Source organism: Zeus faber, assembly GCF_960531495.2.
Source record: "Zeus faber genome assembly, chromosome: 6".
In the NCBI taxonomy this organism is placed as follows: Eukaryota; Metazoa; Chordata; class Actinopteri; order Zeiformes; family Zeidae; genus Zeus; species Zeus faber.
Window position 1 is genome coordinate 10,233,053 of NC_137201.1, and position 24,761 is coordinate 10,257,813.

Genomic DNA, 24,761 nt, shown 5'->3' on the forward strand with positions numbered 1-24,761 from the left:
ACTCCAAAAACTCAACACAATTCAACACATATCTAAGAGCGAGGGCAAGATTCAATAAAAGTCACACACATACACTGACACACACACACACACAAATCGGTTTGTAAAACGATACAAACGATATGTAAAAGAGCGAGTGAGAGGGAAGGGGCTCAAACTGAAAGGGACAGCAAGAAAGAGGGAAAGAAGGTTGCTGAGAAATATATAGCACCACAAATAAGTTAAGTTTGAGACAGAGAAAGGAAACGGTGTCTGTAGAGTCACAGAGCTGATACTGTGAATTGGTTATTTCCTTAACTTAGCCTCAGTAGACGAACAGACTATTGTATCACATTTTTCCCTGTAAAGTTCTGCAAAAGATATGAGATTCTAGATTCTCCTATTTTAACACCTATTTTGAGTGAAGTGGTTCCTATAAATGACACAAAACTGACGATGAGCATCATCCAGAGTCACAAGCCACTGCCGACCAAGGTTAAATCAATGCAATGTCTTTGTATTTTTTGATTATTGTACAGTCAATAATCAATAATCAATATCTTAACACTGCACTTAACGCATCAACTACAAATAATCAATTAAGTGCATTTTAAGGCTGCAGCTGCTGCTTTGGTTGGTAGGTTTGTGAATTGAACACTTATAATAATAATAATAATAACAACAATAATAATAATACAATATTAATGTTAATAAAATCGAATAAATAAATAAATAAATAAATTTATTATTATTAATAATAATAATAATAATAATAATAATAATAATAATAATAAACTATTTATCAATCAACCCCACCTATCTGAAAGTGTAAGGATAAAAGAAACCAGCAGAATTTGAAGTGACTAAATGATGCACTTATGTAGATAGACTCAAACAAAATGAATTTAAACGGCTTAAATAACTGTCTGACGAAACAAAATAACAACGATAACAATACTACTAATATTAGTAATAATACAATAATAATAATAATAATAATAATAATAATAATAATGCGGTTGGTATTCATATTTATCTTCAATTCTTTTCATTATTATTCGTAACTTTTCACAACTTTTGACCTACCGTCGCTGTCGAAGTGCTTCCAGATGTCGAGGAACTGGGATGCGGTGACCTCGGCCAGGTGGAGGTGAGGCGGCTGCTGCTGGGATTTATTTGCCATCTTTTCGGGGGGATTCGATTCGATCAGATGAGGTTCGACTCGGGAGAGGTCGGGTGCACAGCCTTAAGTCCCGGGCACAAAAATCCCGCTCTCAACTTTCTGACTGGAGCCACACTGCGCGCCGCGCAAGGCTGCCCGCCGCTTTTTAACCCCCCGCACCGAGCCTCAGTTGCACCGTGCGGCCGCTGGGGGCGCAACGTCACCGCAGACAGACCCGTTGTATTTATTATTATTATTATTATTATTATTATTATTATTATTATTATTATTATTATTATCATTATTATCATAAAATAATAGTCAAGTGCTTGATTTAAATTTATAATTAACAATTGTTTTGCCATTTTGAAATAATGCGACGTACAAACATATTTGAGACTTATATCTTGAGGTTGAAGAAACCAACAATGTTGGTATATATACATATATATTCACATACTTCATTTATTAAATAAATAAATACATTTATTTTACATTATTAGTACATTAAATGTACTAATACTGTAAAATACATTTTTTTTTCGGAAGTATTCAACCAACTGCATATCACATAAGAGACATTAGTCGAGTTATAGGGTTATTTTTTTTTTAGTAAAGGAGAATATTCTGTAGATCTTCATGAAATAGAGTTAGAGAAGAGCCAATGGGGAATATAAATCCTTATAATATCCTTATAATAATGATAATTAGAATAATATAGATGATAATAACAATAGTGAAAGATGGAACAGATGGACCAAAAAATGCACAGGACAAACAATTACTTACTTACTATCATAGTCAGCAATGACCATGAGAATGATCATAATGATGATGTGATGCAGTACAGGCTAATCCAGATCTACAGAGGAATTTAAAAAAAAAAGAGAGAATGCATGTGTTTGTATATGTGTGTTTGTGTGTGTGTGTGTATGTGTCAGTGTGTGTGTGTGTGTGTGTGTTGGATACATCTGTGTGTGTATCTAAGCGTGCAGCTCCTCCAGCCTGGCTGCCAGGGCTGAGGAGCTTCAAACACTTAATTAGAACTCACACACTAATCACATTCCCCACACCGCCCGCAGCTAGCAGTGATTAACCTCCATAATAAATGTAAATTATAAGAAAAGACAAGAAAAAAAACCCTTTATATTAATGGTTAATCTACTATGCAGGACACCATGCAGTAATGGGGGAGGCAAGAACAGCCAGATCTTATTAGGTGAAAAGATCCCTTTTTTTTAATCTTATACATTTCCACATCTCAATTCAGATTAAAAGTAATTAGGCCGTTATGGATTGAACCATTTTTAAGGTTTTGCGAATTTTACTCTGAGGTCGGCTTTTGGGGGATGAAGGGTTATGCTTCTCGGCTATGGATCGGTGGAACTGCAGACTGTACTGTAGGGGAAGCACCTTGACCTATCCCACTGCTGAATCCTATCCAAGTTACTGGATCAAATGCTCAATGACAATACACCCGGCCCGGCCATTGAAAACCCATTGAGGGAGTTGAGGCCAGTTCCGTTTGCAAATTTCTTGTTCTTGCGTTTTGCTTTGGGATATGATTACTGCTACATATCCCGGGAGAGGCTTTCGGTGAATCCGATTTTGTGGTGTTTGAAGACAATCCGCTTTCCAGTGTAGATTCAAAGAGTCTTCTTGGTGGGAGTCAATCGGGTTCTGCATTGTTGACAGTGCATCAACTGGTCAGCTTCACTCATGTTCTGAACCCGATTCCATGATGTTTAGAAGACATAATCGTGGTGAATGTTCCCGTCATTTATGAGGTTTTTTTTTTGTTCGTTTTTTTTCAGATTTACAATCGGTTGTCTTTGGGGGAAGGGAACAACATTTCTCACACATGCGTAAGATATTTGCAAGTGTATCACCATGGAAAAGCAATTGGACTTTATTGATGCATTTTTTGCAGCCCTGGGAGGGCGAGCACTTTATCCAACCCTGGACGAATGGCATCTAAACATGTGTGGCTCGGCTGATTGCCGTCACGGCGGTCATTGGATAAAAAATTGTCACGACAGCCAAAAGCACACAAGGCTACAAAGCATATAAGCACTGGTGGAACAAAATAAATGCCTTGGAAAGTAGTGATGACACTTAAGTGATCATATATACTCTCATATATACGCTCAAAATTTCTGATTACTACTTTTGATTGGCAGTAAATTTGAAAAAAAAAAAACGCCTTTAAGACATGATCCCATTTACTATGATCGAGCCACTGTAGATGCTAGTGTGTATGACTTTGTGTGTGTTTTTGTGTGTGTGTGTGTGTGTGTGTGTGTATGATGCAGTCGATTGGTCGACCAGGTCTACTGACGAAGATGCAAGCATCTGATAAATGTCATGTAAGAGTGTTGAGTGAACTCAGCATTTAACGCTGTGTTTTCTCTGCCTCCTACTTCTAACCGAGTCATAATCAGTAACAGGCGTTGGACATGGATCATCATTACTGTACATGACGTGAGGGACGTGGACACACATGGGAATTACATCTAGGGTGGAGGTGGTTTTCAGTTGCATGTTGCAGTAATTGAGTTTGTTTGGGATTTGCACTTTTTTGAGGATCTTTACTACTTTCAGTCGTTCTTATTTGTATGTAATCCTCTTTTTTATAACATCTGATCACTATGGAGTGCTTTAAAAATGCTCTTGCTCTCTAAAACTTGATAATTTCCGTTTATTTACCAGAGCTTATTTGAAATCTGTTATATTCCATGTATTTCTTTTTAATTTATATTCTATAATTGTGCTGATTAACAAGCTTTTACTCAAATTCACTATATTGCAATGGACCATTTACATCCATTTATCTGTGTCTGTCTGTCTGTCTGCCTGTCTATGTCTGTCCGTCCGTCCGTCCATGTGAAAACGGTCCATTAACAGAAAAAAGCCTTTTAAAAAAAAAATGAACACTGACCATACTGCAGTATCATATTTTTTATCATAGTAACTAATCAATATATTTACTTAACTTAGTCAACGGTACGTCTATCCTCGTACTTGGAGAATTAACCTCAAAGGACTCAGGACGCCAGGATAGTGACGCAGCGATGGCAGCCACACAGGCCTATGCCGGCTTTTACTTTCCTTCTCTGTTGTACACGCAGCCGTATCTCTTCAATCTCCAGTCATTTTTTTAAATCTCCTTCGGCCCGCCTCTCTCGTTTCTAAAGTTCTCCAGCCCCTCCCTCCCTCTCTCTATCCGTCTCCTCTATATCTTTATCTCGTCGTCCCAGTCTTGTCCACTCCCACTCTCCGTTCGAAGCAGAAGCAGTTATAAAATCAATTCATTCAATTCAATGTGTGACTGTGTGGTCATTTAAGGTCTTAATAACAATACATTGTGGCCCGATGTGTTACTGTTATCAGCCTTCATCAGGCTTTCCTCCTGTGAATATAAATTGATATAATATTGTGGCAGTTTCGCCCACCACACACTATCCAAGTGGTGTTCTCAGGGACCTCCAGCACAGAGACATGGACGAGGGGGTTTCAGACACAGTTTATAATAAGCCCAGAACCAGATGGAGACGCGTCATGACAAGGGCTCCTCTCCTGGGTGTGTGTGGGGATAGTGGCTTTAACCTGCTGCTCGTATGCAGCCACTCTGATCCCGATCCCCAATTGCCTGGACCCAGGTTAGGTGTGGCTGCTCAAACCACAGCATCCCCACACCACAAATATGATTTAATGACCATTTCCTCACGTGTGTATAAAAGTCTGCGCGTGAGAAATTGATGTGTAAAGGAGCACATCCAACCAAATACACACCAACCCCCATAAATAACACTTTGACACGAGAGGCGTTAGTGTAATTTATAGCCTTTTATTACAGAAGCGTAGTTTTGGATGAAAATAAATCCCATTTTAATAGAACAAAATATTTTCTTAACAAGTGAAATTAATTTCCCTATTATTACAGGATGTATCGCAAATTTAACCACATTAAATTTCACAATACGAATTTGGAGAGTCATCATAATCTTAGCTGGATTAGTCAGTGCGAACATGGTCAAGTTTTTAAAAGACAGAGATAACATTTGAACGCTTTGTCAATAGGATGTCGATTCTCAGGGGAAACATCGCATTTTCGTACCAAGGGATCTTAAAGACTTCGCACCTTCGGCTCCTGACCCGCCGGCCGACGGGCCTCATGGACGTGAATGAATGGGATGCCTGATAGAAGCTGAAGGGCGGCCTCAGACGAGGCCCGGAAAGAAAACCAGTGCGAGTCCCCAGGATAATGGTTCTGCCTGACATAACGGTCCGACAGAGAAAACCTTTGATGAATCCCCCTCATGCTTAACGCAACGACAACTTGACTTTTACAACCCTGGAGTCCTTAGTTTGATTTTAAACTAATCCGCTAGACTGTAAGAACTCTCTGGCAAATTGGAACATGATCCTTACCTTCACATTTCATAATGTTCCCTAAGGTTAGGAATATATGTATTTTATATTCTGGGATAGACTGTATAGGATGTATACATATATATCTATATATATATCTATATATATATATATATAGATATATATGTATATTTTGCAGTCAATATAGCTGGTCCCATTGATTGCCATTCATTTGGAACACTCTTCTTAATAAATATACAGTATAAAATAGTTAAATTAGTTCTAATTAGTCCACTCTGATTCCAAAAAGATATCGATCTAGATCAACAAAGGAAATACATATATTTCCTCTATGCAGCCACTTGGATTCTCATCTAAATATAAAAGGTATATATATATATTTAACAGGTTCCACTAGATAGCACCAAAAAAATCAAGTAAGCCATGATTGGTCCTGTTTATATCGACTGCAGCGACTATGTTTGATCATACAAATGATTCCCTATTCTCCTCAAAATCCATGTATTATTTTGTCAAGACCAGTTCATAGCCCTATATGTTCACGTTCTGGTTCTGGTTTTTGTACCATCACGGTAAGTAGTTCTCACGTAAGGCAAGCCGTCGATGACCAGCTTTCCAAAATGTTACACAGAGGTAGTAATAAATTACACACACATACAGCTCAGTTCTACTTAGTCTCTGCTAGATTGTAAGACAAGTCATTTATAACCGTTACATAATCCCTACAATGAACGACCGGCTATCAACAGTCACATTGGCGCTACATTTTCAGAGAGGGGGTGCAACACATAGTCCAGATAAAAAATGGGTAACGCTTTGTTTTGTCTGCCAATTGGTAAGCAGGCACAATAATAGGTAGCCGGTAAAATTTCCAACTTTTAGACATAATTGTTGAGTAAGGGCTTATGATTTCATTTATTTTAACATTATAGATATTTTTTTGGCATTTAAAAAACATACAGCCATACATACACTGACATTTGTGTTCACCCCCTTCCCCCCCACCGCCGCCCCCAACATCAAACATTCAGGGAAAAAGGGAAAGAAAGAGAGGAAAATATAAATGTATAATATGTATTAATAAGAGGTGTAGTAATTTTTTTTGCAGGTGCTGTCGTTTTGGGGATTTACGTGTGCGAGCAAAGATGCCTCAAACCGTGTGCCGGATATTACTGCAGGGATCTAATTGCCAAGCTATTTCGATAAAGTCAATTTAATCCACATCAAAACTGATTAATGTAAAATGTGTATAAGTGGAAAGGAAGGGAATTTAAATCTTTTTGCAGAGGTTATAAACGGGAGCTGCCGTAACCCCACACCCCTACTTTCTACGTATCCTCCCATGGACGTTGATCTGGAGGCAAATCTCGTGAAATGTGTTATGCAATACATAAGATTTTCCTACAGATCAACAACAAGCATAACCAAAGGATATTATGACTGTTGTTGGGGCGTTGGACAAAGGTATTCTACCATTCTCCAGATGTTACTTTCTGGCGTCTGCTGTGCTATTGCTGTAGCCCCTGAAAGTGCCGAGGTTCCCGTTAGTAACGACAGTTCTAAACCAGGAAACATTGGTAATCCTGGGAATATCAGAGATCGATATTCGATCAGATCGTTTTTTCTTTTACAATAGACAGCACACGTTTTCGAGAGACAACTTTTGCCAATAACGTGTGTGGTATTTCGTTGCGATACCTCAACGAATGTTTTGACCTTTTCTTGAAGGTTATATTTGGACTTATGCCCATAAGTTAACCATTTCTTAAAGTGACACGTGACACCTTTCATTGGTTACTGACAAACTGCGAATACGTTATCTTTGCTGCTATCTTCCATCTACTTATATGCCTCAAACGTTTGCTACTTTCATTTTGTAGACTGAGGGAGAGGACTAACGCTTTGATCGCTCTCTCTCTCTCTAGATTGACTCACTAACGACTAAATAACCCTCTCTTTATTCCTCCCTAGCTTCAATCCCATTGCAGGCTTTAGATCTTGGCTACGATGTAGCTGACCAGCTTCTGGAGGTCCTGTGTCCGCAGGCGGGTGGTCTCCAGCACCTCCAGGTGATTGGCCTTCTCCTTGCTGTCGTAATCCGTCACCACCTTGTTGGTGATGAGGGAGAGGCCCAGGACGCGCAGGCCGCAGTGGCGCGCCACCACCACCTCTGGCACGGTACTCATACCTTAAACAGAGCCGATGGAGACATAGAGCAAGCTTTGTGTCTTGAAATCTTCAAATCTAGCGCTGCATCTGGAAACGCATAACTAAGGGAAGGGTTGGGGTTAGAGATACAGGTTGTCCTTGTGAGGTCACAATGTGGTCATGGAATATTGACGTCAGTGTAGTACATAGTTTGCGTACTACATTTCACAGTTGTATTATGTCATCCTAGTACTTTTTACACATTAACTGAAGATACTAGGGTTTCAGACATACTATATACTAATTTGGCGTACTATATAGTATGCTAGTCTGCATCTCTAGACAGAGCACATGTTGTGGATGTTTTGTAAGGTCATTAAGCACAAAAAAGCCACCCTCATTCTAGTGTTTTGGAAGCTAATAATCCAAGATTTAGACAATTCCTGGTGAAACTGTAAAATTGTGCTGGCCCTGTTTGTGTGTGTGTATGTATGTGCAGGGCTATGTGGGGAATTCCCCTAATATGTTACATCTGTTTCCATGATAACTGGATTTCTTTGCCACACTATTTTTCCAATAGAAGACCTATGGGGCAACATTTTGGCACAATAAGTTGAATATTTCATAAACCATTGGATGAAACATTCCACAAAGATACAGCACACCTGTCGGGATCTAGCTGGTCGCTTCGATATATGTTGCACATATGTGGCTTGAAAGCAGTGGGATGAGTAGCCCAGCTAAATTTGGTTATGACAATACTATGTGCACTCTACAATGGATGCTCTGTAGATTTTACATCCGATGAACCATTTACTTCTCTTTCCATTTCACCTGGTTAACCTAAACCTTAGTCATGACCCACTACTTAAAAACACTATCTGCTACGGTAAACATATTATGCATGTGTCACTGGGAGTCGGACAGAGCCGTACTCACCCACAGCGTCGGCTCCCAGGTGGTGCAGAGCTCTACACTCTGCAATGGTCTCGAACGTCGGTCCGCTCAGCATGCAGTAAACCCCATGCCGCAGGAAGCCGCCGCAGCCCTGCTCCTCCGCCGTCTGCTTGGCCAGGGCGGTCAGATCACGGTCATATGCATCTGACATGCAGGGGAAACGTACCCCAAACCTGGCAAGACAAACTGCTGAATGAACAGGCTGACACCTCCAAAACCACACCCATTGGAGAATGCTGCTGTAGGGGTCTTCAGTTTCTAGGAGTAATCTAAACACCAGCACTTGAATGCAAAACGAACATAACAGCAGTGGCACTCCACATGCGACAAGGATTTCCTGAAAGATACTGCAGTGCAGTCTGAAAACTTCAGAGTAGCTTGCTCCTTGTTCATCAACAAACCTGTCGTCGTTGTGGCCACAAAGTGGGTTCTGCCCGGCAAAGCCTGGCAGGTTGATGTGGTCTTTGATAAGCATGATGTCCCCCACGTTGAAGCTGGCGTTTAGGCCTCCCGCCGCGTTCGTCACAATCAGGGTCTCCACGCCCAGCAGGAAGAAGACGCGGATTGGATACGTTACCTGGAGGGTAGAAACACGAAAGCTGAACCATGCAAACCACAACATCGCAGGTCACAAGTCACAAGGGCAAGCTATGAACCGAAGTCTAATTAACTGCCTCAGCTACCAAATAATGGTGGACTCACGCCTATTGGAGTTGATTTTAGACCTGATAAGTTTACCCTAATTAAATTAAATGTAACTGCAGAACAGGGGGATTATAAACACCACAGGCATTTTCTCAAATAGAGCCGCAATGACCTTGTACTGTCCTATATATGATGTTGTATTTGCACTATATATAAGGTTGTATTTTTTTTATATAGTCAGGCTTATTTTTACATATTTCCAAGTTACACCACATCACGTCTAGCAAAAAGTTGATGAGAGTAAACATTATCTGTAAAGAGAACAAAGGTCAGACTGGAGTGGAAGGGATCAAATTAACTGGTTTGTTTTCTTAGTGAAGACGAACCCTAGGATTTTATGGCTGATCATTCAACGCGCGTGGTAAAAGGTTAGCCAAGGCTGTTCTCACAAAGACAATTCTGTTCATCCCGGCTGCCGCAGCTTGTTATGACCTTGTCATAAAACTTGAATTATGGCTAAGGATGAAATAAAATCCAGCGTAAATCTGCCTAGAAATCTGGGCCAAACATTATGAGACCCGTTTTATTTATTTATTTATTTTTACCCGGTCTTAAGAGTTTATTACTCATTCATTTGTATCAAACAATAAACAATTGACATTATGACACAGCATGAAACTTAAATGAGAGGTATCAACTGTCTGCTTTACACACAAGGAGCTCTCTGACACAAGCATAAAAATTTGCTTTAGTGTATCCACTTCCAAGAGGACAAGATTGCCTTGTAAAAGTCCAATTGCCTTTTTACACCAACGCTATCTGAGGACTAATCAAAACACGTTGAGGTTGACTTGTAAGTCCAAACCTTCTTCAGATAAAACAATCTCACAAGCACATCTCCCTTGCGTTGTTGACGTTGTGTCTTTCAAATTAAATTCAGATGTTAAATAGATTAGATAGATTTGTTGGACTTTGATTGATGGAAAAATAGAACATAGAACCAATCTAACCTTTTTCTTACTAAAGGTAACATTTTACAGTCATGGGTACTGTCTTGTCTAAGTCTTGGCTCTTTTACCCTTTTACTTAAACATGTCCCCATTTGTCAGGATGCAAAAATATTGTACTGTCATTGTTGCAAATGGGTTGAAGCCAACTGGTGGGTTAGGGAAACCACGTAATAAATCAGAGTTGCTTGTTCAAACACTGAGCATTTCTGACTTCAAGACCCTTCCCACAGGCAGGAAACCATGATGCAAAGAAGGGCAAGCCTGAGGGAACTATTGCTGACCTCCCTTCTATGGACCGCCATGGACCGCTTGTGATGGAGAGAAGTTGCTGGCCTATGCTCCCTGCACAACATATTGTGTCGTTCTACTTCTGCTGGCCCGAACTCGGCTCACCGTGAAGATGTCGTAGCCCTCGTAGAAGTGGAAGCGTCCCTGCATGCAGACACACTGGTGGTCCTGCAGGCTTCCAAATACCAGCTGGCCCGCATGGCCCTGCACTGCAACCCAACACACATGGGCAGCAGCTTTAAGGATGCTTGGACTTACTGTAGTAAACACACACACACACACACACACACACACACACAACAAACAAAGCTTTTACCGGTGCTTTGGGGGAAGCGTGGGATGTCTTTATAGGGGACAACAGTCTTGTTGTCCAGCAGGTCAGCCAGTCCTCCCAGGCCTGAGCCGCAGATAATGGCCACTTTAGGACGCTGCTGGGTATGGGCCAGCAGCCAGTCTGTTGTCTCCCTATAATCCTCGTAGCTGTAGCTGGACGCAACGGAAAAATCACAAATTTCAAAGGGAACGCCGAATGCCGACCAAGACTGTCTACACTTTTCTCCATTATGCATATTTTGTCGCCATTATGCATGTTATTGTGGCAGTGTAAGCCTTTGTGGGATTAAATATCCCTATTCCGATACTTCCAACTTATGCTGCATGCTATGTAACTATTTAGTATTAGGTGGTTGGGTTGTTTTATTTCAAAAAAGAATGTCTGGGTTATTAATCAAAGATGAATGTTGAAGAAAATAAACGTCCTTCTATAATATGAGTGTTGGTTCATGACACCGCTAGAATAGTCAGCCAAGATTCATGAGTCGGGGGGCAGTGGATCAGTAATCAGAAGATCGCCGGTTCGATCCCCGGCTCCTCCTAGTAGCGTGCTGATGCGTCCTTGAGCATGACATTTAACCCCCCAACCTGGCGCTCCTACCTACCAATCCGACGGATTTATAAAGTATACAAAATAAATAATAAAGAAAGAACCATAGCAACATGTAATCTGTAATATCATTGTCAAAAAGTAACTGGATTAAACGGTTGCTCCCAGTGGAACATCATTGGCGGTTGACTGACGCGTCCAGGCCTCCTTGAATGGTCATTTGTATCATGTCAATAACATATGTGGTCCTCCATGAACCTCAAGCTATACTTCATTTAACAGCAGGTTAGGGCAGTTTTGGGCACACACCCAGGCAGACACTACGGCGGCGATGCACATGACTGGTTTATCATTCCTGATCAGTGGTTGATCCGCGTGTGCACATGCAGAGCTTCGAGGAAGCGGGGCAAGCGGTAGGCGGGCGCTATCCACATTTACTGAACATTTTTAATGAGTGATTCATAAACGTAATGACACTAAACGTGAAACATCTCCGTGCTGAGTTGTCCCCGTGTCCTTCAAACCAGCGGCGGAAAGTGTCAAAGTACATTTTTTCACGTACATGTACTTACTTAGTTGTGTATATTCATTTTAGTCGATTTCTGATTTCCATTTCAAATTTAAATATACTGTGATGGTTCCTTAAAGAATTGTACTGTTTGGAATTTTTGGGGAAAATTTGATTAGATTGGATGCATAAATATAAAGAGAAAACAGATAATAAGCAATAAACGCGGAAAGACGTGGGGGAAAAAAAAAAAGGTGGAGAAAAAAAATGGCCAACATAAAAAATACTAATTAAGTTTAAAAATGTTAAAATAATTATAATGTAAACTAAACGGCCAACCTAGGAGGAAAAAAAATAAACAATTAACTAGCAATCCCGTTTATCCAAAAATAAAAAATGTTTATGAGGGTTGAATCACTTGTGGACGGACGCCCACGCAGCGCCGCGGCGGCGAGGGAGCTCTCCGTGGTGCTGCGGGGGGACCGCGTCCCGCTGCCATCAGCACTTTCCCGTTCAATGCCGCGTTCCATCACCGCGGCAGCTCGGACAACCCCCCCCCCCCACCCCCACCCCCACCACCTCCTACCGGGTGACGTGCGAAGGAGCGGACAGTTAAGCCGGCGTTCCAAGTCGGAAGTTTCGGGCCCGGGTTGAGCGAGACGCCATCTCTGACGTCACGGAGGGTAAAAAAAAAAACCCCAAAAACAAATAAAGGGCTCCCTTTTAGCGTGGGATCTCGTTTGAAAACGCACCTGACTCCGACTTCAGACTACGCTGGTTTTTATGCCGCGCTGAAAGACGTCGTGTGGCTTGAGCCATCCACAAGCCGGCCAAGCACACGGGTATCGACTGCGGGCCTCCGCGGTTCCGCGAACAGGGGCAATGGAACCCGCTCCGTGCGGAAGTGGGAGCCAGCCGATCGGAGATCACGATTTCTGCTTTGCGTCGGAACGCAGCATGGATTCGTGGCTGTCTCTTTAACGGCTCCGCAGGCTGGCGTGCCCAGAACGCTAATTTATGGGGGGGTCTTTTTTCTTTTCTTTTCTTTTCGGTGTGTGTGTGAATGTCTTGGTTTACACTTCACGAATTCCAACAACCAACAAACAAACAGACAGACATACGTAAAATGAAAAACACAGGGCGATTTCAGTGTGGTCTCGTTTCGTGATCATTCGTGCGGTTGACGTCCGATTTTAATCCGGGTCGGCGCTAGAACCCCAACAATAAGCGTCTTGTCAGATTCAAGATTCAAGATTTTTATTCGTCACATACATATACATACTTTCATACATATATGCAGTGAAATGTCAGAATGCGTGATGCAACACTTGGTCCTTGTGCTTGTACATCCCTGGTGGTCGGAAGCGTTTTCTAATGGGGCTCCCGCCGCAGCCTTGACAACCAGGGGAAGCGCACGTCTCTCCCATTTGCGATCACCCATTTCATCCACACACGGCCCTGGTCTTACCTGCACCGGTTGGAGGAGGACGCTGCCGCTTCCATGTCCGCCGGGATGGTTTGGGGTGGTGGTTCGCGGCTGGATCTCGTCGAGCCGCGGACGGAGGAGGAGGAGGAGGAGGAGGAGGAGGTCACGCTGCGGGTGACGTCAGCGTGTGGCTGACGGGAGGGGGCGGAGTCTGTGGACGCCGGCTGCCCGTCCCTTTGAAAAGCGCAAACCAACAAACGCGTTCCGTCGAAACTCCACCTCGGAAAAATACAGCCTCTTATTGGGAAAAGGGGTAACCGCCATTTAAGTGGGGGTTCCAAGTGGGAATTTCGCCGCTGAACCCGAGATAATGGACCGGGCGTCACACGCCGTTAACGGCGAACACACTTCCCTTTGCGGGTTTTTTGGGGTTTTTTATTTAATATAAGACAAGTCTAATCTATATTCTAAATGCTCTGCGGTTCTGATGACATGTTCACATAGCGTGTGAGCTTCCCTTGTTTGCCCAACAACTACAAATAGACTGTGGATGTCCATGTATTCCCGAAACAGAGGCAATGGAGCACATTCTAGCTGGGAAGTGGGGACCAGAGTTGACATTACCGATTTCCGACTTCCGTGGAATGCAGCATAAATCCAATTTTCTAACAGACTGGGCAGCTTAGTGACCCGTGTGTTGAGAGACACCAGGAATGAGACAGGGCTGGGAACAATGGCTGCAGTGCCAAAAACAGTCTCTCAGTATTTGCACGGAAAGAAGAGAGACCGAGCAGGCCAACTGAATCGTTTAAAAATGTCCCTGCTCTTTTTTCCCCCCTTCTAATCACATCCCTAATTGCAGTATTTGATCAACTTGGTATTTCCAGCCAAAACTCTTCACCTAAGGCATGTATTTCCTCCACCACTCCACACTCAGTTTCAACTTCCAGCAAGTGACCAGACACACACACACACACACACACACACACACACACACACACACACACACACACACACACACACACAACACACACACACACACACACACACACACACACACACACACACACACACACACACACACACACACACACACACACTCGCCTTGATACAGTGTCAAGCTATCTCATGTCTTACAAAGTAAATGCAATCCAACCAACTTGACACAAAGCAAACAACAGAAACATAAACATTTGGTAACAAAACGAATGCAGTTCAATTGTTGCTTCTATAAGTACAATATATAGCAGCACTAGTATAACCACCATCACATCTAATAATATAATAATACAAGGAATCAAAGATTCAAGATTTAAAAGGGTTTATTTGTCACATACATATACATACGTTCATACATGTGCAGTGAAATGTCTTTGCAACGCCTGGAGGCGCTCACGCAGGCGACCGCCAGGGTGAGCACAATAATACAAACAGTTATTTACTGTTTGTATTATTGTATTCTGAGATCTAAGGTTATTTGTAGAGATCGGACATAAGTTTAGCACCTCACTTAAAGTAGGTCTGAATTTCCAGGAGTAAACACTGATCAGCCACAACATTAAAACCAACACTAATAACCACTAATATTGTGTAGCTCCCCCTCGTGCCACCAAAACAGCTCTGACCCGTGGAGGCATGGACTCCACAAGACCTCTGAAGGTGTCCTGTGGTATCTGGCACCAAGACGTTAGCAGCAGATCCTTTAAGTCCTGGAAGTTGGGAGGATGTGAGGATCGGGCTTGTTGTTCCAGCACATCCTATAGATGCTCGATCAGATCGGACCCTAACCCGGGCCATCCACATCATGTAGAAGAAAACGTGATTCATCAGACCGGGCCACCTTCTTCCAGTGCTCCATGGTCCAATCTGAAGCTCACGTGCCTATTGTAGGCGCTTTCAGTGGTGGGTCTACCATAGCGGCATTTACTTTTTCAGAAATTTGTGCTACAGTAGCTCTTCTGTAGGATCAGAGCGGACAGACTAGCCTTCGCTCCCCACGTGCATCAATCAGACCACGGGTGCCCATGACCCTGTCGCCGATCCTTCGTTTGATCACTTTTGGTAGGTACTAACCACTGCATACCAAGAACACCTCGGGGTACAAGACCTGCCATTTTGGAGATGCTCTGACCCAGTTGTCTAGCCATCATAATTTAGCCCTTGTCAGAATCAACAGATCCTTGCGCCTGCCCATTTTTCCTGCTTCCAACACATCAACTTCAAGAACTGACTGTTCACTTGCTGCCTAATATATCCCACCCCTTTACAGGTGCCAGTTGTCAACTAAGGTTTTCTTTAGTTTATTCCCTGTTGTTGTGAGTAGGTCCTAAACAGTAAAAAAAATATGTTAACACCAGTTAATACCAGTCCATCACTCCATTCAGGAGGCATGAACTTTATTGGATTTGTACGAATGTGAAAAATAAAAATAAAGGATCATGCGTGGTCGTATCAGTTCAGTGATTTATAAATCCCTTTTGTTATTCCCACAGATCATTTCACATGGTTTATAGAAATCTCTGTAAAATAATGAAGACAATTTTATTGAAAAAGAATTAACTATTTAAAAGGACATAAACTCGTATTTATATAAATATATAAACGCCGACAGCCAATCGAGAGACGGTTTACTGGGTAGACACGCGTTGTCACGACAACCAACAGGTCACAACAGTTGAGGAACAGTATTTGCCAATGCTGCGTTCAAGTGAAGCCGGAACTCGGCAAAATTTAAACTCCTACTCGGAAAAGTCAGTTTCTATAAATCTTTACTTCAAACGTGTTCGATTTTAAGTAAGTTGTTATTTTGTTAAAAAAAAACTTTTTCACTTGTAGAATTCACAAGCTTGGCAAACAAAGACAAATGTGCTGCGGGTTGGGGTCCATGTTTTTCAGAACACGAACATGGAATGTATGTAGCTCAGAGGCGGAGAGTGACACTCGGAATTACCGATTTCCGACTTCCAGTGGAAAGCAACACGAATAACCTGCAGAAACGGTATGGCTTGAAACAAAAGTTTAAACCTAGATGATTTTATTGTAGCATTAATGAATGTCTTAGCAATAGTTCACTTTGAGTAATGGTTAAATAGTTAACGTTAGCAGATAAACGTTGAGCGCTTCCATAACGGTTACAGTGGATATTGTCCGACTGACTTGCACAGAACGACCTCTTACTTTTCTATTTTACACATCAAAAGCAAAGCTGTCTTCGTCATAATTTAAAGCATATTTGTAATGTGTGCTTGCAGCCGCGTCAGATATAGTTATTACATATAATAAAGTTATAATACAATATATTTACAAATATATCAAACGACCGTCTATTTTGTGAGTCTATTCATTAACATATATATATATATATCACAATATATATATATATATATATTGTGAGTCTATTCATATATATATATATATATATATGTTAATGAATAGACTCACAAATATATATAAATATATATCTAAACTTATATCTCGTGGAAAGTTGCGACCAACGCTTTAAGAAATATTCAACTTTTTGTGCCAAAAGCAGTTTTCTATGGGAAAAAAAGACTGCGGCAGCGAAATCCAGTCGTCATGGCAACACATGTAAACATACTAGCTAACCACCCACATAGCCCCGCCCCCCGGTGCCGCTGTCGTGGGCAGCAGTATGTCGTCGTGTCATTATGTCATCATTATGTGGTTGTGACATCATAACTCTCGTCCCACGAAGCTGAGTGTTGGAGCTGCTGCCAGTCTAAGCAAAAAACAAGGCACATACATACATACACACGCACGTAAGTACACACACGCATGCACGCACACATAAACACACACCTAATCAGCACAATTATAGAATATAAATTACAAAGAAATACATGTATTAACAGAGTAAATAAACTGAATTGATCACGTTTTAGAGAGCAAGAGCATTTTTAAAGCACTCCATAGTGATCAGACGTTATAAAAAAGAGGATTACATACAAATAAGAACGACTGTAAGTAGTAAAGATCCTCAAAAAAGTGCAAATCCCAAACAAATTAACTCAATTACTGCAACATGCAGTTGTAAATAACTACCTCCACCCTATATACAGTATGTGTGTAATTCCTTCACGACCAAGTTCTGTGTCCACGTCCCTCGCGTCATTTACAGTAGTGATGATCCATGTCCAACGCCTGTTATTGATTATGACTCGGTTAGAAGTAGGAGGCAGAGAAAACACAGCGTTAAATGCTGAGTTCACTCGGCACTCAACACTCAACACTCTTACATGACATTTATCAGACGCTTGCATCTTCGTCAGTAGACCTGGTCGACCAATCGACTGTACATCACACACACACACACACACACACACCCACACACACACACACACACACACACACACACACACACACACACACACACACACACACACACACACACACACACACACACACACACACAGACACGGCCAGCACACTTTTGTAATTTCCCCAGGTATTGTCTAGTTAATCATATTCTGCTCCATTGTAATGCAGGTGAAATTGACTTTGATCCAAAATGGCAACATCCAGCGTCCACGCTCTGAATCTCTCCAAAACAAAGTCCCTGAAGGGTAAAGTGGCCCTACCCTGGAACCACAAGCTAGTTCCCAGAGACACAGGACCGAGAAGGGTGAGAGATCACTGTCACACAGTCACACCTTTTTGAAATGGTGTGACCTCTTTCTTTCTGCTCAAACTTGATTTTCCATTCTTTAAGAAAACCGAGCTGGCCGGCCTATAATACTACTATTCTATTTCTAGGACAGGGTTGTTGTTGTTTCTTACAGTGGTTTTAAGGACCAAATGCAAACAATAGCATCATTTATCAGTACATTATGTAGCCCCATTCACAAAAAAGTACAAAACACAACACACCATAATGGTTCAGTTGAAATCCTCAGATGCTAATATTACCTTATTCTGAATGGTGGTGAATGGGGATTTGGTGTCCTTCCATCCAGTGTTGGGGGCCATCCAACATCTTGAAAAACAAACAACAACAAAAAAAGCCTGCTTCAAATGACGTATTACACTAATAATTACCTTGGCACACTCAAAAGGATTAAATCAATATGGGATGGAATGTCGCTTTGCTATGAGCTTAGCTCGAAAAACTGTGTCCCGAATCTCCTTAATTAAAAAATATATGTATATCCACACCTTGTTCTTTCTCTGATAGAGGCGGGAAGTCAATATGAGGCAAAATAAATAATAATATCACCCCAAAAAGAAAGGAAGATTATATAGCTGCATATTTAGTGCCTAATAATAATACTTATGAAGAATAACAATGTTAATTTGATGGTAAAATGGGGCTTAGCAGAAATGTGCATTGTTTTTATCCTTTAGCTCTACTGTAAGTGGGAATATGGTTGATTAAATGGAATACATGATGAGAATAATAATAATAAAAATACTAACCAAAGCGCACAATGAGACGTAGTTATTTCATAAATTATCTTTGTAAGGGTTAGTGTGTAATTGTGCTGTCCCCGAATAATAGGAAAACGTGTATCTTATGCGAAAACTCACCTAACTTTTAAATATTGCATCTATAGGCACCCCCTCTGTTCCATTATTCATTTGGACGTTTGGATTTTAAACCAAAATTGTTTTCTATCCAGGGCGATAAGCCAGCAGAGTGTTTCTCTGCTGCTGCTGCTGCTGCTGGCAGAGGGTTTATAGAGGATACGAACCACAGGATGGTCCTCTCTGAAACGCCGACATTCTGTGAGCTAATGTACTCAGCTGACTGAATCTAACGTCTCTTTGTGTTGGTGGATGTGTTTTGCATGCGTATACGGTATGTGTGCGTATGCATATGTGTCGTTGACGGCCCTGTATAGAGCTGTCAGCATATAGCTCCAGGACTCATTATGCACCTCAAAGGCCTTTCATCTGCAGTAGACACATAGAATAAGATGCGCGTCTCCTGGCCACCTTCAAATCATGCGTTGTAATCGGAAAAATAGTCAACAGTATGCAAAATAGTGCCATCTGTGTTTTGCAACTCTTATCGTGCCTCGCTATTTGAATGTTATTTCTATTTTCGGCCGAGTTTAGGTTTTCTTCTCTCGCTCTCGGCGTGTTGGCGTGATATTCGGGCGCCTTTTGACAAAATGCCGAATAAATATAGAGGAAACGACAGACCATTCTGACCAATGTTCCACATCTGATAACATGTCAGTGGGTGGTGTCACAGGTCGCCCCGTCCGCTTACACCCAAGAGATGTTACAGACAACAGAGGAGCGCCTGGCCAACACCAAGGAAGTCCACCCGCCCTGCATCGTGGAGCTGCTGGACATGAGCGAGACCACCCATCAGAAAGTAAGAGGCAGGCAGTTTACCCACGGCAGAGTTTTCACATGTAGCCACAGCATTGCCGCTGCTATGTCGTGACGTCAAACGCAAGCACTTGCAAAACCACACCTTCATGTTCTTCAAATCATCATGAACAGTTGACAAAAAAAGCTCAGAGGGGATACAACAGTTTTTTGGAGGGAATTTTCACAGGAGCTGTATGGGATAGATGAACCCATCCACAGCCATGCTTTATTAGCACAGTTAGCATGCAGTCGGTCTCCGACAAGATGAACTAATACATTTCAGGGTAATAGTTTCTCAGGTTTTATATTCTTAAATGCATGCAGCTTCTGCATAGTTGTGTGTTTGTCGCTGCTATAAGCCCTGGAGGTATTCCTGAAATGAATGCAGCTGCGGTTCGCCGCAAACCTTTCACATTTATGCAAAGCTGTTCTAAGATAAACTCCATACACATACGTACGACTTAGAATTAGCACAACACAGTTGTCGAACAAGCTTTCAGCCAAAGGTAAAAGTTATAAAGGTAGTTCCGCTTACATTGCTGCTGTCGACGTGCTGGCCAGCGCTGATGACTTTCATCTTCAGAGACTGAGAACCCTGGGGGATTTGCACTTTGAGTTTGCGTTCCAGCGATGGCGGTAATGCTTGCATTTGGTTTTTGACAAGCTGTCATCTCACTCCTAAAGACTTCAAATCCTCAGGGATATAGAATATACATAATTGCCCCCGTAACGTATTGAGCTTCAGAATATTTATAGTTGTAGGCCTGGCTGTTACACACACTTTGAGATTGGTGTTGTTTCCTCTATTTGGTCTAAATGATGCCACCGTCTACTGTCTCAATAAGTGCATCTATGTGATGAAACTATTGTCCTTAGTTTGTGGACGGTGGACGGGTCCGAAATGTTCTCAATAGAATCTTTCCATTGTTTACCCCCTGGGATCCATTGAGTTGCTTGGATTCCCTTCATGTCTTCCTGAGCTCCCTCCTCCCAACATATGCGAACCTATTTATGGCCTGCGGGAGTCAACCTTACCTCTGGTGTATCACTGCCTAGGCATCATGCGAGTCAGGCATAGGATCAAGTAGAATATGATGTCCTTGTTCTTGGGATTTACTGTTCATTAATAGCTATGCCCAGTCGAAGGAATTAGGACTCTTTAGAATTCGGGAGTCTTTGTGGCGGGCCACCTTATGAAGTCGAAGATAGATGGAGCCCTGTTGAGGCCTGGGCCCAAAATACCGAAAACAAAATACTGCACCGTTGTGGCTTCCCTGGGATTTCATCATTATCATTATCATCATCGTCATCATACACTGCACATTACTCTGCCCAGTTGGAATCTGCGTCTCTACGTATGGCTAGGTACAGCAGAGGGTAAAATGGTTTCAACAGTAGTATAATAAACCAATTAAAAAGTAAATTATTTTGTTTAATTTTTAACTCTGGATTTAAAATGTATGTAAAAATTGAGAGACACATTTTACCTGTGCTGTCAGCAGGTTTAAAATACAACACGGTATTTGTATGCCATTGCATCCAAGACAGAGTTAATCTCCAAGTGGAACCTTTTTACCTTTTTAGGGCAAGACTTTTTTCTCGGCGAGGGAATAAAATTACAATTAATGATTGCGTGTACATGTGTTGCTCCTGTAGATGTCCTTGGTGGACGTGGACCAGGCCCTGTTCCAGCCATACCCTTCCGAGCTGGTCTTCCAGAACTTCACTCCCACACAGACCTACAAGCTTCCTCTGCTCCTCTTCAACAACGACAAGGTTTGAAAGGCAGCAGTAATCAATCCAGTATTACCACGCGTGCGTACTGTACTGCCTACATCTCGCACGTCTCTGACTTGGTTTGATTTCCGTTTAGTTGTCGCGGAACGTGAAAGTGGAGCTGGACAACTCGGCGTGTTTCTGCGTGGTCGGCCCAGACGGTGTCGGCAGCAAGGTGGCACCGGGGATGACCACGGCCTTCATCGTCCACTTCACACCGGAGGAGCACAAGGTAGCGTATACTGGGATTGTTATTGGACTGGCGTGAAATGCGAAGCGACCCTGTTTGACGGAACGTTACGTAGCACGATGATGGAAGAAGCACTCAGACCTTTTGCTTACTGTGAGACTCTCAGACTCAAAGTATCACATTGGCATGTCTAAAAGCAATAGAAATGCTTGTTGTCCGTTATGGCAAAGTGGTAAGGTGAAAGGTCAGGCATTAGGTTACACTAAACATATCCCCTACTGTTTCCTTTTTCTGATATTGCTTGTTGAGTGAAATGTGAGGAGCAACATGAAATCTATCAATAGCACTTTCAAGGTCTTTTTTGAATTATGGCTTGAATTATGGCTTTCATCCAGTGGTTTCAGGCATGGACAGTATTGGACAGCGTACGCTCTACTGTACATAAACTCATGACAAACCACCAGGGAACATTTTACATTGATTGGCGTTATACACATATTCAGGAAAAGTATATGATCATTGTTCATTTTTCCTACCCCTCAAGGATTACATGCACAAGCTGGTGTGCGTGACAGAGAGAGAGAAGTTCGAGGTCCCGGTCCGCGCCATCGGGCCACGGGCCATTCTGGACTTTCGAGACCAGCTTCACCTGCCCGTCTGTGCGGTCAAAGCCTCCATGGAAAGGTCTCAGCTGGTGCGCAACATAGGAAACGCAGAGGCCAAGTTCCAGCTCCACACTCAGAGGTAGGAATCATTAGTAGTTGGCACCAAAATCAGTCGTATTATGAACTAATTTCTCTATTTCTCTTCCAGCCCCTTCTCGGTGACGCCCTCTGTGGGGACTCTTGGCGTTGGGGAGAGCATGCAGGTAACCATGGCCTTTAGCCCCCAAACCACCGGAAACCACAGCCAGGACATGCTGCTGCACTACCACACAGGTGAGATTTAAGAAACATGCAGAATCGTTAAATCCAAATGGTCTCACCAAAATGAAAATTTAAACGCCAAAGTATTCGCTTATGTTGAGCAGTTCCAGAAAATCATCTTTTGGAGCAATGAGAAGTAACTTCTGGTTCCTGCACCCTCCTCTGTAAATATAAATCACTGTGTTTGGTGTAATCAGGCGGCAGGACACTAGCAGTAGCAGCTGTAAACGTGCTGTGGCCCTAAAAGGACCCACTTTATGCGTCAAAAGAAGACACACTTTATGTGTGTGTTTTGACCTCGGTTATCGATTTCACCCACTTTGGAAGCAGTTGTTATCAAACGATGAAATCTTCACACGGCGGGAACGACAAAGAACATGCCTTGGATTGGCTGGTGCTTGATAAAATGGTTGTGGTAACCAGAGCAGAAAGGCAAAGAAAAAAAGTGATCATAGTCATTCATCATCCTATCCAATGCATGTCATACTGTGTAATCGGCCTAATTTTACTTTATAAAGAAAATACAATGATAAAACCAAATAAGGAGCAACATGAGTGTTGCCTCTAGATAATTTGTCAATGTCCTGATAAATTAGCACTGGTCCATCACACTCACACACACACACACACACACACACACACAGACACGCACGTACACACACACACACACACACACACACACACACACACACACACACACACACACATACACACACACTTGCACTTGTACACACACACACACACATAGACATGCTGACATGTAGAAACTACCAACAGAGTTTTGCATATAGATAATTAGTGGCGTCAAATGGAGTGTAAGTAAAATGATGAATCAACACTGGGGTAAACACCAGCATAAGATTCTCTCTCTGCAAGAAATGGTGACCCTGAAGCAGAACAGACACTGCTAAACAGGACCCAGCATCTGGGCACACACACACACGCACGCACGCACGCACGCACGCACGCACGCACGCACGCACGCACGCACACACACACGAACGCACACACACACACACACACACACACGCCTGCATCCACACGTGCACACATACGCAGCTCGGGGTGAGATGGTAACAACTCATAGACCGGCATTGGCCACAGCCGGATGATGATAACCCCCACCCCATCATGCTATGGTTGCATGTGCACATTTTACATGTGCACTCCGTCTCATCTCATATATTCTACTTGCAATTCAGCGCTGGTAGAGTCACCCGGGCTCACACAATTAACTCCTTATTGTAGTTTTACCTGCTCCAGCTTATGACCACAAAAACCTCTGACACCGATAGTACCGACTGTGAATGCTGGATGTGAATAGCAGGTATCGATGCTCCGGGGTGCAGCACTTAACCTCAGACTTTGGTGATTGGTTGAGGCTAACAGGGTACTTTGGAGTGGTTGTGCACCAGTGTGTGTGTATGTGAGTTTCTGTCCTTTATGCCTGCTTTTGCTCATGCTGAGGTCTATTCAATCAGAGGTGAGATAAGTGAGGGTAATGAGAGGATGGCCGGGGCCCCCTGGGGAGAGATGGCGAGCGAGCGGGGAGTCAGGTTGGTTATGGTTATGGACCATTGTGCTTACTGCTCGGCTCTGCTCGATACGGCTCCTCTTTCTCCAAGGAGCTATTATCTGTCATCTCCTCTCCCCTTACCCTCAGCTCCTCTCCTCTCCTACTTTTTAGTCCTCCTCACTCCCCTCTCTCGCGCTTTCTTGTCTATTCCGACTTTTTCCTCTCATTTCCGGGCTTCTCCTTCCTCTTTGTTTCTCCTATCTCCTCCTACCCCCCGTCCTCCTTCCTCTTCGCTGTTCTTCATCTACCGCTCTGATTTCCTCTCAGATTACGTCTTAATGGGTTTAGCAGTGACCCACCGTTATCTTAGGGGGGGTAGGGCGCTGCTTAGAATAGGACGTGCAATGCATATGCGCAGTGGACGCGCTGGAAACGTATCACCTTAAAAAATGCTAAGCTATGGTTGGAAAATATTCTCTGACTTTAAAAGTTTTTTTTTATGCTGTTTTCAAATTGCCATTTGGGTTGTATGATGTGTGTAGTATGTTGTATGTGTTCAGAGTGATCCTTCTTGAAAGTTTTATCCACTTCTATCCGTTATTCTTATTCTGATTGA

General features: G+C 42.5%; 3 protein-coding genes across 3 annotated transcripts in view; 1 reads left to right on the forward strand and 2 right to left on the reverse strand.

Moving 5' to 3' along the window:
• calb2a (calbindin 2a) overlaps positions 1–1,162 on the reverse strand; it is a gene marked incomplete at both ends in the record, with an annotated part of 13,239 nt that extends 12,077 nt beyond the window's left edge. Inside the window, 1 exon segment of the mRNA XM_080001753.1 lies at positions 1,066–1,162. Within this exon segment, the coding sequence (XP_079857879.1) occupies positions 1,066–1,162 (97 nt within the window).
• Positions 1,163–7,524: 6,362 nt separating this feature from the next.
• pnp6 (purine nucleoside phosphorylase 6) lies at positions 7,525–13,495 on the reverse strand (the record flags this gene model as incomplete). Its single annotated transcript, XM_080002133.1, has 6 exons — positions 13,441–13,495; positions 10,898–11,067; positions 10,687–10,790; positions 9,040–9,215; positions 8,621–8,811; positions 7,525–7,721 (listed from the first exon to the last, which is right to left on the reverse strand). Exons 1-6 carry the CDS (start codon positions 13,473–13,475, stop codon positions 7,525–7,527), a joined length of 873 nt encoding a protein of 290 aa, XP_079858259.1. The 5' UTR covers positions 13,476–13,495.
• A 4,431-nt stretch (positions 13,496–17,926) lies between these two features.
• hydin (HYDIN axonemal central pair apparatus protein) overlaps positions 17,927–24,761 on the forward strand; it is a gene marked incomplete at both ends in the record, with an annotated part of 94,232 nt that continues 87,397 nt past the window's right edge. The window contains 6 exons of the mRNA XM_080002781.1: positions 17,927–18,040; positions 19,613–19,738; positions 21,394–21,513; positions 21,611–21,745; positions 22,248–22,447; positions 22,517–22,641. Coding sequence (XP_079858907.1) covers positions 17,927–18,040; positions 19,613–19,738; positions 21,394–21,513; positions 21,611–21,745; positions 22,248–22,447; positions 22,517–22,641 — 820 coding nt within the window. The remainder of the gene's footprint in view (positions 18,041–19,612; positions 19,739–21,393; positions 21,514–21,610; positions 21,746–22,247; positions 22,448–22,516; positions 22,642–24,761) is intronic.